Source organism: Hippocampus comes, unplaced genomic scaffold, assembly GCF_001891065.2.
Source record: "Hippocampus comes isolate QL1 unplaced genomic scaffold, H_comes_QL1_v1.1 scaffold290, whole genome shotgun sequence".
Taxonomy (NCBI): Eukaryota; Metazoa; Chordata; class Actinopteri; order Syngnathiformes; family Syngnathidae; genus Hippocampus; species Hippocampus comes.
Genome location: NW_017805629.1, coordinates 17,805 through 31,676, shown reverse-complemented (window position 1 = coordinate 31,676; position 13,872 = coordinate 17,805). Strand labels below are relative to the sequence as shown.

The 13,872-nt window shown below is 43.4% G+C and overlaps 1 protein-coding gene across 8 annotated transcripts in view; it reads left to right on the top strand.

Annotated features, from left to right (window-relative positions):
- atf7a (activating transcription factor 7a) overlaps window positions 1–10,356 on the top strand; it is a 48,952-nt gene extending 38,596 nt beyond the window's left edge. For 6 of the 8 annotated variants that reach the window (XM_019881532.1, XM_019881531.1, XM_019881525.1 and 3 more), the window contains 6 exons: window positions 1,352–1,445; window positions 1,525–1,644; window positions 6,598–6,747; window positions 8,147–8,335; window positions 8,824–8,929; window positions 9,851–10,356. In XM_019881532.1, the coding sequence (XP_019737091.1) occupies window positions 1,352–1,445; window positions 1,525–1,644; window positions 6,598–6,747; window positions 8,147–8,335; window positions 8,824–8,929; window positions 9,851–10,086 (895 nt within the window). In that variant the 3' untranslated portion in view covers window positions 10,087–10,356. The remainder of the gene's footprint in view (window positions 1–1,351; window positions 1,446–1,524; window positions 1,645–6,597; window positions 6,748–8,146; window positions 8,336–8,823; window positions 8,930–9,850) is intronic. The other 2 variants (XM_019881527.1, XM_019881529.1) reach the window with 1 other exon arrangement.
- Window positions 10,357–13,872: the final 3,516 nt, after the last annotated feature.

The following is a 13,872-nucleotide window of genomic DNA, read 5'->3' as shown; positions in this document are numbered from 1 at the left end:
GTTTTGATTTTGAGCAGCAAATTTGGAGTTACATATTGGTGCTCACCAGGAATGCATAGGCAAAATTGCACAAATTTTCACTTGAAAGAATAGTGGCGATCTTGGGATTTTTTTCTGTTCAATTTTCAAACTGTGTAAATTTAATACACTTCATCTTCAGCATGTTTAGTGCCACTTTTGTAAGTAACCACGCCCCCGTCCAGGCCACGCCCCCCGTCCAGGCCACGCCCCTTCCGCTTTTTTCATCACTCGCCATTGCCATGTATGCATATGAGACATGTCAATGTAGAGCCAAACAAATTCAACATTGTCTTTTTGTGGAACAGAAATATATTCACAAGTGTTAGACTTGTATATATTCACATTTAATTCAGCTCCTGATGCGATGGTTCTTTTTTTAAACCAGCTGTGTGAGTGCTGTTTTACTGCTGTCATGCTGCCGCGTTACTATTTGTCAAGAAAAGTTAAGGTATGTGATTAAACGTTGAAACCTCTTTCTGTGTACCGTCTTTCTTTGCAAAAAAACTCATGTTACAATATGGGCACCTGCGGTTTATAGACAGGTGTGGCTTGTGTGTGTACAACATGTTTTTTTTCCTTTTAAAATGTAATGGGTGCATCTTATAATCAGGTGTGCTCTATAGCCCAAAATTATGGTATTTGTCGAATCTATGGATTTTCGCCGGCACGGTCTGTATGACCTGCAAAGAGTGGGCTCCACTGTATACAAAAATATATTGGGGCAGTATTTATTTTTATTTTCCTTAGCATATTTGTTCTTGAGATAATCCAAAAGTTAATTAAAAGTATCCAAATTACATTACTTTAATAGGGTGGTACTTGGATTATGTGACAACTTTTTTTTTTTTTTAAAGTAACTAGTAACTCGACTGAAATACATTTGAAAAGCAATGCTTCCAAGTCTTTGCATGCGCGCGCGCGCACACACACACACACACACACACACTCATTCATTCATTTTCCGAACCACTTCATCGTCACTAGGGTCGCGGTGGGTGCTGGAGCCTATCCCAGCTGTCTTCGGGCAGTAGGCGGGGGACACCCTGAATCGGTTGCCAGCCAGTCGCAGGCCACACAGAGACAAACAACCATCCACACCCACACTCACACCAAGGGACAATTTAGAGTGTTCAATGAGCCTGCCATGCATGTTTTTGGAATGTGGGAGGAAACCGGAGTACCCGGAGAAAACCCACAGAGGCACGTGGAGAACATGCAAACTCCACACAGGAAGGCCGGAACTTGGATCGAAACCGGTACCTCTGCACTGTGAGGTCGACGCGCATTTGGATCTTTGTCACCTATGCAAACTCCTCTAATTTCTGTCTAGTTCACCAACAAGCCACTACCCCATGATGATGCTCCCCTCCGGCCAGGCTGTGCCTGTCCTCCCAGGGCCTGTTCAGATGCCATCTGTCATCAATGTAAGACCTGCAAAAAAAATTTGAGGGGATGAAAAATGTCAGTCACTGCAGCATATGGTGCATTTTATCTGCTTCCAAGCTGGCCCGACCCATGTGCATGGTACCAAACATTCCCGGGATCCCTGGGCCTCCTCTGGGAAGCAGCAGCAGCGGTTCAAACTCTCCTTCTGGCTACAGTATCCACTCCGAAGCCAAGATGGTAAGCACTTGATTAGCTCTCTATTTTTAACGTTTTTATCTCTCCGCTGTTTTTGTCTACATCTTCACCCTGCAGCCAGCCACTGCCTTCCCTTTGACTAAGTTTCTTAGTCATATGACTTTTTATTATTGCACTTAAGCCTTGAGACACAAATTCACTAAATTAATATGCGCAATAGGGAAGCAATGGTAGGGAAATTTAAAACAATGTTTGTACTAACCAAAATGATCACGGTTATCGGTGTTGGCACCATATTGCTAAAAGAAATGTCAACAAAAAAAAAGGATTACATACATGCACCTAAAGCATCGTAACTGATTTTATTTTGACGATAAAATCTGCACACACACCGACAAATTTTCATTCATGCAAGAACTTGAAACGCGCCACAGAAAAAAAAAACATGACATCCACCTCTTCTCTTATGGGTCAAAAGAAGGTAAGTCAGTAGGAGACTAGGGAGTCATTTGTGAATAAAGCACAAATGAATGTAAAATGGAGCCAAACTGTTGACAACTTTGTGGATCAAAGAGCAGTCTACAACACATCAGCAATTAGCCGAGTGCAGGACTCCCTTTCCTCATAATACATAACTACCGTATTTTCCGGACTATAAGTCGCTCCTGAGTATAAGTGGCACCAGCCATAAAATGCAAAATGAAGAACAAAAAAACATACATAAGTCGCACTGGTCGCAATGTGATAAAATCCAACCCCAAGAACAGATATGTCATCTTGAAAGGCAATTTAAAAAAAAAAAAATAGAAAACAACAGGCTGAATAAGTGTACAATATGCTCACGTTACATGACGCATAAACGACGAACTGAGAACGTGCCTTGGTATGTTCAAGAAACATATTAAGAGTTATTCAGATAACTATAGCATAAAGAACATGCTAACAAGTTCACCAAACCATCAATGTCACTCCAAATCACTCAATCCAATGGAATCTTCATCCTCTGTGTCACTTTAAAGCAACTCCACCAACTCCGGAGGTAGAAGATACAGGGCTTCCTCTTCTACATCGCTCATATCAGACTCATCGTGGTTTTATGAACACAGGTCTAGAGTGGCCTCTTGTGGTTTAATGTGAAAATAACATGTGAAATGATAGAATAATGTGTTAATAATTTCACCCAGAAATCGCTCCAGAGTCGCACCCCCGGCAAAACCAAAAAAAAAAAAACTGACTTAATAGTCCGGAAAATACGGTATTATTCATAATAGGTGGCAGCTGCACTGTCACAAGCAATCTTTTGGCAGTTCAGTGTGGTGTTTTATGTATTGAAGTCACTTGTCAAACACTGCACAGGAGTCTTGGTGTGCAACAAATCAAAGTAATCAGAGTAGATCATATATAAGACAAGAAAACTTTATTTGTCTCACAATGGAGAAATTCCCGAAATCTGATTGTATGTTTAGCTAGCTAGCTAGCTAGCTAGCTAGATAGATAGATAGATAGATAGATAGATAGATAGATAGATAGATAGGATGCTGGTCTGTCAAGGAGGGGAAGCCTCAATTTCGGGCTACATCATAAAATGTGTCCGTTTATTTATTTGTACGTGAATTCTACTCTCCGTTCCTTTTCAAGAAAATGATCTGTGACCCTGTCATACCAACAAGGCCTCTTTTCCAGGGTCTTAACTGGGGTGATATAAGTCAGTCTGCGAACACAAGCAACGACAATAAAACACACCAGAAATAAACGATTCATCTGTCGCTTGTCGTTTTTAACAAAAAGAGTGTCGCTAAAATGATTAGAAGTCTCCAGCTCAACTCAGAACAGAATGAGAATTGAAAAATGCTCCCATGGATGCCTACACCAAAAGATCAGTGATTGGCTCATATTGCTGTCAATCAAAAAGAGATTCAGCCTCAGACAGATCATTCAATCATCATGCAGAAAAGCTGAGCGTCCAGGCGAGCGCATAAACGCCCACTGTCCATAGACACCCAGAGACGCCGAGCGTCCAATGGGCGGGACAAAACCAGCATTTATCCAATGACTCGTCTCGTTTCAATGCATTGGGACAACCTACACTGAACTCTATAGACGCCCAGCGTCCGCGCGGTCGACACTCAGCGTCCACACAGTTTAAAGCACAGTGAAGCTGCGGGAATGAATGAGAAGAGAGTCCAGTAATAAGAAGCTGATTCGGAACAAAAGTTGAACGTGTTGTAGCGCATATTTAGTCATTGACATATACTGTACGCACAATTGTATGGACACACATATATTTGATCACTTATTTTTTGACATTTTAGGGGAAGCTGAGCTTCCCTTGCAGTCTTAGAGCAATCGCCTCTGATATATATGTAGATACAGGTTTGTATATATTATATAACAACAAAAAGTTTATAAATAAATATAAAATATAGCATAAGCATATTAAAAATGGGTGAGTGTGGGTGAGTCCAGGTTTTCAGGTCTGTCTATTCAATAGACTGACAGCAGTTGGCAGTAACGAAGGGCGGTATCTCTCCTTCTTGCAGCGCGGGTGTATCAGTCTCTGGCTGAAGGAGCTGCCCAGTGCTGTTGTCACGGTGCCCTGGAGGGCATGGGAGGGTCTGTCCATCATAGCTTTTAGCTTGTCTAGCATCCTCCTGTTGCCCACCTCCTCCAGCAGGTTTCGAACGGGTTCTTAAAGTTCATAAAAATCCATACAAATTGAAGTTGTAAAATTATGTTTTTAATTGTCATAAAATTTCAGGGAAAGCTTCTAAAATCAATAAAATCCATAAAAATGAACCTGTGGTGTTCATTTCATTTGTGTATGTCATTTTCCCCACCCTTTCAATTCATAGTTTTGTCGGAAAATGCAGGGCCTGGTACCCGCTCTGCTTTTCCCGCCGTCGCCGATTAGTTCCGACGATGTTCACGTGATAACTTCGGGTCATTTCGGTTAACAACAATAGATCGACGCCATGCTGGGGCAGTGAATGGATGGTTTGGTTGCCGGCTCTGCAAACAATTACGCAACAAATATTCCGGGACAATGCTATTTTCAAATGGCGTGGCTGGACAAGCCGGAGTTCCGTGATTAGGTCCCGTGATTGGGTCGGAAAAATTGCTGGCGATAATACGTCGGCCTACTGCCGAATGTGCAAGAAGGGCATCTCCGTGAGAGGTAAAACTTGTCATAGCCTCCTGGGCAAATCAAATGTATTGAGGCACACAGCAAAACAGAAGAAAATTGATCTCCAAGAACTTGCAAAAGAGATTGAGGAGAAAACTAAGTCACTGTCTGCGATTCCCTAATTGTCATATCAGTTTCATATTTGTCATTAGAAAACATGTCTGATCATTGAAGGTGGTGTGAGGAAAAATAATAGGGTTGTACCATTTGGGATTTATACTTCTGACATGCATTTCAGCTGTTCAGGTATACTGGATAATGCAAAGCCAGATTTTTCTAAACCCTGTACAGGTGACCCATATGACCATTAGCTCTGTTCTTAGTGTTGTGTTTATTCGAAAATAAATTGAAGTTTTATATTTTCTAAACTTAAAATTTTCTTTGTGTGCTTTATTTGAGAATTAATTCAAGTTTTTTTTCATTTTGCTACCTGTGATACAGGTAGCAAAGTGAAAATTTGACATACAGTATGTCAAATAAAGGGTTAAGTGATTTCCCCTAAAAATAAAGATGTGCCCTTCCTTTGGCAGCAATGATTTGAACACCAGCTCAGTGAAATGTGGCTTTCTGTTCAGCCTGTGTATTGCTGAGCGGGCATTAAATCCACTGTGAATCCCCCGCTGAATGGAGAAAAGGTCCATAAAAATGGCTAAATTGGTCCTCAAAAGTCATTAAAAGGTCCATAAATAAAAAGCAAGTGGAAGAGTGGGAACCCTGTCCAGAGTGTCCAGGGAGCAGCCCAGGATAGAGCTGGCCCTCCTAACCAGTCGGTCCAGTCTCTCTCTGTCCCGGGCTGAGATGCTGCCTGACCAGCACACGATGCCATCAGGAATGGCTGAGGCCACCACATAGAAGGAAGGTCTTTAGGTGTGATCCCTGAACTCCAAAAGACCTCAGTTTTCTGAGTAGATCAGAGCGTCCGTGTTGGTAGACCAGTCTAGTTTATTGTTGAGAAGAACACCCAGGTACTTTTAGGAGGTCACCCTCTCTATGTCCGTACCCTGGATGTTCATCGGTGCAGGTGAAGACAGTTTCCTGCAGAAATCCACAACCAACTCCTTAGTTTTCCTGGGGTTGATCTGGAGGTGGTTCTGCAGGCACCAGTCCACGAAGTCCTCCGTCAGTCCCCTGTCTCCCAATCATCTCCGTCCGTAATGAGGCCGACGATCGCGGACTCATCAGAGAACTTCTGAAGGTGGCAGGTTGGAGTGACGTAGCTTAAGTCCGAGGTGTAGAGAGAGTAAACAGGAATGGAGCCAGGACAGTCCAGTACATACGCACACCTGTTGGGTACCCAGGGCAGTCTTCTAACAAAATTGCATCCGACGATCATTCCCGTATCTCAGCGTCCGCACAACTCCCAATGACCCACGGTGGTCAATTCTATGTGAAGTGGGAATCAGGACGACAAATGAAATGAAAAAGAAGAAACACCATTTCTCAAACACTGAAACTGAGGTGGCGGCGAGGAAGGCATATTGTATAGTGGCCTCGGCAGCATCACAACAACCAAAAGAAAATGCAGCAAGTGGCAATAGATCACTGTTGCGGGGAATGCGTGGGTTCGATGGGGAGGACAGTATGAGACGTTTGAAAAACAATGGTCCGGACTTAAAAACAGATGTGAAGAAAAAAAAATTGTGGCCCATTGAAAGAGTGTTCCCGCTGCTGTTGGGGGTAGGGGCTCGGGCACGCATTCTTTCTTGCAACTCTTGCAGCGGCAATAGGGGCCCGACTTACCAAGCGTCATTTATCTCCGCTGCCCCACTTGCTATCAAAGTCTCCCTACTGATTGATGCATTTTTCCATAGCGTCTGAAGGCAGCGCTGTCCCAACAGAGCCCATCAGGACACAGCATTGGCATGATGGCCATGGGCAACAGTCCTACGGTACCTCAGAGAGCGGAACAGAGCCAGCTTCTCGTGCAGCAGCCAGATGCTCCATCACCTGCACAGCCCCAGGTACACAGTGTCCTGTGTTCCTCATAAGGATGTTCTTGAGAAAAAACAGACACTTGCATGTCTTGTCCAGTGCCTTGTGAAATTATTGTTCCCCGCCCCCTTCCCCCTTTTTCAACAAATAACTGAAAAGTGGGGCATGTGAAATTCTTCATCCCGCTTTTGTCTCAGTGTAAACAACTGACTCCAGAAGTTTCGTGATGATTCTAAATGATCCAATGTTGAACGAAGTGACTGATGATGCTAGTGTTCCCCTGTCTGTAATCTAGTCTCGGGATACTTTGGAAATGCACTTGCTTTGTGAGGGTCTCAGAGGTGTGTTCAAAGAATATTGCGGAGCAAACCGCATCGTGATGACCAAGCAACACACCAGGCATATCCGGAATAAAGGTGTGCAAAAGTTTAAAGCAGCCAAGATGCCCATTATTACTCTGGTTAAGCTGAGGTGGGGCAATCTGTCCACAGGACAAATGTTCGTCGCACACTGCACAAATTTGGCCTTTATTTGAGTGGCAAGAAGAAAGTTATTTAACAAAGAAAACCATTGAAATTCCTGTTTGAAGTTTGCCACAAGCCACCTGCTCGACACACCAAGCGTAGAAGGTGCTGTAGTCAGATGAGACCAAAATTGAGACTTGACAAAATGAGACTTTTTGGACGAAATCCAAAACGTTATGTTTGGTGTAAAAGTAACACTGTACATCACCCTGAACACACCATCCGCACGATCAATCTTGGTAGTCCGTAGCTTCTTCAGCGGGGACATTGAAGATCGTTAAAATTGATCGGGAGATACATGGAGCCAACTACAGGGCCATGAAGAAAAATCTCCAGTAGAAGCGTTCAAAACTAAACATACCCAGGTCTTAGACCTGAATCCAATTGAGAATATGTGAAAAGAGCTGAACTCTGCTATTCACAAACGCTCCATCTGGGGCGGCCATGGCTCAGGAGGTAGAGCGGGTCATCCAGTTACCGCTGTTCAGTCTGAATCATGTGTTGTTGTGTCCTTGAGTAAGATACTTCACCCTCCTTGCTTTACTTCAAACCAACAGACGGGAGGTGAACAAAGAACAGGAGGTGGAAAGCTACCAAAATACAGCAGGTTATAGTGCTGAAAAAAAGTTTTCTGCTCTCCCTTTGACGACTTTCCATCAGGTCCAACTCTCTTGACGCTGAAACATGCCTAAGAAAGAGACTGTGAAAGCTTATTTTACACTAACTTCCACTGGATGTTCGTCTCTGCCGTCCCTATGTTGGAATGAGGCTTAGGGCTGTCTTTTTCTTTTTTTTTTTCCAATGACTGTGATGTACCCAAACAACCGAGGTGACTCAAGCTTTTCACTCTTCTCGCCGCCGCACCCTGTGTCTGCCTGACCCCCACCTACCCACCCATCTGCAGGTATCACCAGCACAGCCCACAGGTGGGCGTCGGCGACGGACGGCAGACGACGACCCAGATGAGCGAAGGCAGCGCTTCCTGGAGAGGAATCGGGCGGCGGCATCGCGCTGCAGGCAGAAACGTAAACTGTGGGTCAACTCTTTGGAAAAAAAGGCAGAGGAGCTCAGCAGCATGAACATCTCACTGTCGGTACGTCTGTTCCCAGAGGTTGTCAGATAACAAAATGATGTCTGAAAAGCATTTGTTTCACTGGATGCCTTGACGTTTGCAATTCATTTGGTTCATCCGTCCCGAGTACAGCCTAATGCGGTGGGGGCTGAAAAACCCGATATGGGGTCACAGTTCTCTCGTTGCTCGTCAGGCAACACGCGCTACAATTGCCAGGTGTGCGGCAAAGACTCACTGAATGAATGAGAGGATTCGGAATTATAATTAATGACTTCCAATAGATTTTACGGGATTTTTAGATTTTAATTGCTGGTTGCCGGTCATTTTGCTTTTCATGTCCGCAGTTTGAATGATTATGATTACAATCAGACCAGACTCTAAACCAGAAAAGCCACTATAGAAAATGTTGCTCAGTGATATGAGCTGTGATGAATGTGAAGCATATTGCTCCAAGCAAAGTCCATTTTTTTTCTTAACGGTTTGCTGAATTGTTTGTTGGACTTGACCAGAACGAGGTGTCTCTGTTGCGAAACGAAGTGGCACATTTGAAGCAGCTGCTGCTAGCACACAAGGACTGTCCTGTCACTACCCTGCAGAAGAAATCCACCTACCTGGGTGAGCTGAACAAAAAAAAATATACAAACAAAAAAGACCCATTGCTGTGAGAACTTTTGGCAAGAAACTATAATTCATATCATTTTTAGTGCAGATGTGGCAAGCAGATTCAGTTTTTAGAAGACAGCGCTGCCGACATTTATGTTTCTTGTCCGTGGTTGTGATCAGTTCTCATTGTTACAGCAGTTCTATATCAGTGGTACCACTGATACCAAACCAGTTCATATGCACATTCACCGAACCCTTCATTACTGAGTAATAAAAATATGATTTTTTTTTACAAATTCAAGACATATAAAACTGCATTTATTAAAAACAGAAAAAAGTAAATACAATTAGTACAAGTATAAAGTATACTTTTTTTTTTAATTGTGCACAAAATGAACCAGCCAGTGATGGCCAAGCGAGCATGTCATAACTAATGGACATGTTGAGTCGGTGCGTCTTAGTCTCCATAGCAGAGGCTCTGTCGAACCCCTGAGACGGATTCACCGTCCCCCCGAACCCTGGTTAAGAACCACTGCTCTATATAAAGCTTTATTGTGTTGTATTGTATTGTATTTCCTCTAGCGTAGTACCATCTAGTGGATGCATAGCTTAACCGCAGCCACTATTGTAGCTTCTATTCGCTGCGCCTTATAATGTACAACGCCCTACATATGAAAACAGAATTAAAATAGCAGCAGGCCATTTATTGAAGGAGCACCTTATAATCCGAAGCACTTTATCGTGCAGAAAATTATGCATAAGTTCCGAATGCCACTCTAAGGGGAAATACGGTGTGTCCCCAAAGAGACACAAGACATACCTGCTCGATACAAGCTGTTCCAAGTCGGCATAAATAAGATGCCGTATTGACTTGATCATAGGAGGCGGTAGTGTGCCGTGTGCCAATTTCAATGTTGCACCTTTTATTCACAGTAGCTGTGGACGAGAACATGAAAGATACCTCGGAGCCGACGGGTTCCCCCGCGCCAGTGATCCAGCACAGCTCGTTGGCGCCCAGCCCCTCGGCCAGCCACAACGGCCTGAGCTCGAGGGCGGCGGCCGAAGCCATGGCCATGTCTGTGCTGGCCGGTTTGGGTCAGCAGCAAAGTGTCGAGAGCGGAGCATCTCACATCATCATGGCCGCACATTCGCAGTCCGCCGCCAGATGATGAGCACTGTCGCCACGCAGACTCCCCTCACGTTGTCACTCGAGGAAGAAGAGCGGCCTCTTGCCGGCCTCTTCAAGCCCCTCTTCTGTCGAGCCATCACGCTGTGGCCTGGAGCTCAGTAGCAGCCTTCTGGAAATGGACTGAGACTTTTGAGAGAGCTTCCTGTTCACTTTGCCATAGATGACAGGGGCTGGACTCCCCCTTTTTGCTCTTTGATGTGTCTTCACCTCCCCGCTCAATGGTGGACATGTACCACTCATACCTAAAATTGCAGACAACACTCAGGCTTGTTCAGCGGGATTTACACAGCACGTCTGAGTGTCCACTTGATTGGCCTGCGGCTGGATTGGACCCTCCCTCTGGCAGAGCTGGTATTACCCAACTTTTTTGTGAACAAAGGACTTTGATTTGGACCTTCTGTGCCCGGTGCGGTGCATTTGAGTCCGTCGGATGAGAAAGGAGCACTAAGGGGAGATCGAGATTGCTGCATTAGCATCTCACGAGACTATATCAGATTTTTTGGGATGTATTTTTAGGTTCACCCGTATCTGATATCACTGCGGTTTCATTTACCGAACACCTGAAACAAGCCGCACGCGCAGCACGCAGGTTCTAAAATGCACGTGAATAGCCGCACAGGTGTCAACATGGAAGTAAGCAACAGTATAAACGGTAAAACGTAAGGTCGTGTTTATTTGGCCTGAAACTATCCTTCCTCTTTATTAGTTTGAATGCAGCTAACCTCCTATAAAATATGACATCTATTCCTTATGCTCTATAGTACAACTCTAAAGTATTTACATCAGAGGTGTCCAAACTTTTTTTTTCCCCCCTCAAAGGTCGCATACAGAAAAATAGAAGGGGCCATCTTAACTCATTCAATCCCAGCCATTTTCACTGGAGCAACCACCTCAATCCCAGCGTTTTACTGGATTTTGACTGATCTTGCAAGGCCCACAGAATATTTGGTTCTAATGCTATATAAACATAGAGCCTACCAAAATAAAGTATGGACTCTCTTCTTTCAGCAGAAAAAAAATGGTTTCTATCTTTTTCCATTCTTCAACAATCGGCACTACAAAATGGCTAAGTTTCATGAAAATGGCGATTCTTGGGCAAAAAAACGGAGAAAAAGAGCTTTTTGTAAAAGCATGCATTTCAAGCATATGAGGCACCACTGCCACCTACTGGTCGCTTTTTACATGATTTACAATGCAAACGGCTTATTCTCATTCATAGATTGCATCAGACCCTCCTCCTCTCTATGACGCAAAAAAAAAGACTTAGACGTACAAGTACGTCCTTGGTAGGCGGGGCCTAATTTTAAAAAGACGTACAAGTACGTCTTGTGGAATGAAAGAGTTAAATTCATATTTTTTAACTTAAACATCCAAAAAAAATCAATCAAGCGATGATACATTGTTCAAATCATGTTGTTTTGAAAAACTGCTTTGTCGGGTCTTTCAGCTGAAGGTGATAAGGAAAATACGAGGGTGGGGGGGGGGGGTCTTAAAGTTTTGCATCTCAGGAGAATAGATTGGCACCTTCACTGAGCAGGAGCTAAATCGCATCTCCTCATTCATGACCAAAGCAAAAGTGATCAGTCCTTAGCCGCCCATACTTGAGCATCACTAATTTTATGTGGTCACAAATTGAATCTTGACCCCAAGCAGAAAAAGGAGGAAAACATTTGTTTATTCTTCACAAAAAAAATCTAGTACTATTTTAGCCTGTAATTTATTTGTATATTTGCATATCTAGAAAAGCTTTATTAACAGTAATGATGATACTCTCCATCACTCCCCCCAATTTTTCGACAGCTATACTTCTAACACTTGCCGAATCATGCCACCCGCACCCTTTTCTAAAAAGCATAGCAGGCAGTATAAAACGTTATTTTTAGTATATGCCGTGGGCCGCTGAAAATGGTTGGCCTAAAATCGCCCCCGGCCGTAGTTTGGACACCACTGATTTACATAATCTAAAATTTTCTCTGCCAATCGGATCAATGCGTACGCAACATTATTTGTTGTGGAGTCACTCAATGTTCCGGGCCGGTCATGTTAGCAGATAGCAGATTTATGATCTCATGTTTTTCCTCTGGAAAAGGCCTTATTATGACATGAGCATATCTGATTTTACGCCATTTTTCATCCTGATGATGCCAAAAAATCATCATTGTGTTTTGATACACGGTGTAAATCTCGCCTTTTTAAAATGTTTTCACCTTAAAAGAGTGCCTCTACTTTTAAGCCATGCCCCATGTCCCATACCTAAAATACTCATAAATATCCTGGAAAGTGCCTCTCACACACTGATGCCAATTGAAAAATCTTACCTCATGTTATACACCCCTTTATGAGAAATATTATCAACGCTTACGCCTAATCATGTATGATAGTTGGATTTATTTTCTTCCTTTGGCCTACTATATATATATATATATATATATGCACGCACACACGCAGGCCTTCTCAAATGCAGGTTACGGACTGGCCATTCAATATTTTTGCAGAAATTTTCCTTATTTTTTATTGTGTTTGATTGTTTGTTTGTTTTTTAACAACAATGCTATTTTTCGTTTTTCAAAATCATGTAACAAAAAAATTGTAGGTTTTGTTTTGCAGAGTTGCTGGAACGGTTTACTGCTTTTTTATGCAATACAATTTGAATGGAGAACATTTCTTTTTTTTTAATATGAGAGCAAATTGAGTTCTGACCTTGGTCATGGAATGACTTCGACTTTCAGGATAATTTGTTCCCGGTGGAGGTCTTTGCTCCCCAGAGTGGCAGTTTACTTTGTTTGTGCCCTTTCCATTTCGCATAATTGGTTTTGTTGGGCAATATAACAGAGGTCGGCAAACAGAGATGATGACGCCTGACAGGCAGCAGCTCTGACAGTGCTCCTCACGCACTTGAAAAGAGCTTGTTATCCAGGAATGCCGGCCATGCCAACATTTGATGTCATGAGGCCCCTTTGTAATCATGGAGGTGAGGGCTTCGATCAGCCTGCACTGGAGGCTTAGGGGCAATGAATGACGCGCCCTTCAGTGGTTACCCCGCCTCAATCACCTCGGTCTCCATTTCAAGGGTTTGACGGGATGATCTTGAGCAGAAGCAAACAGTTGGCGTCTGTCCTGCGTCAAACGTCCGCTCGCTTCCACCCTGGTGACGCACGCACATGACAAACTAGCAAATCATCTGGTTGGCGACTGGCTCGTTTGTGCGCCAGCTATTGTCAAAAGCTTGTCAGACTTTATGTCTAACTTTTGTTTTTTTTTTGTTTTCTTAGACAGTTCAATAAGCAGTTGAACTGTCAATTAAAACAGTGTTTCACAACCTCTTTTGAGCCAAGGCATACATTTTACTTGAGAACTTTCACAGCACAACACCAAATGAAAAAAATCTGTACAGTGGTGTCCAGGGACGTTGCTGGGCCCAAAATTTGGCCCCGGGAATAGGCACCGACAGCAGCCATCGCTTGAAGAAAAATAATTGTAGAGAGAGAGAGAGAGAGAGAGAGGGCGCGGTGGGATAATGTGGTGAGAAGTTGCTGACAGCTCGTCATGCGTCGCCCCTGTTGGTGCTTTAATTTTTTTTCTTGACCATGCTCGGAAGTCAAATCACCCGTATGTCCAATTGGTATTTGAATAATAAAACTAGCTCTCTATGCAGTGAAACTCCTCTACAACGAAACCTACATGGGCGAAAATACCCCCTAGTGTGAAAAAAATTTCATGCATGAAAGCCATTCCCACTTTTTTGCTTCCCCTACAACAAAAAGTC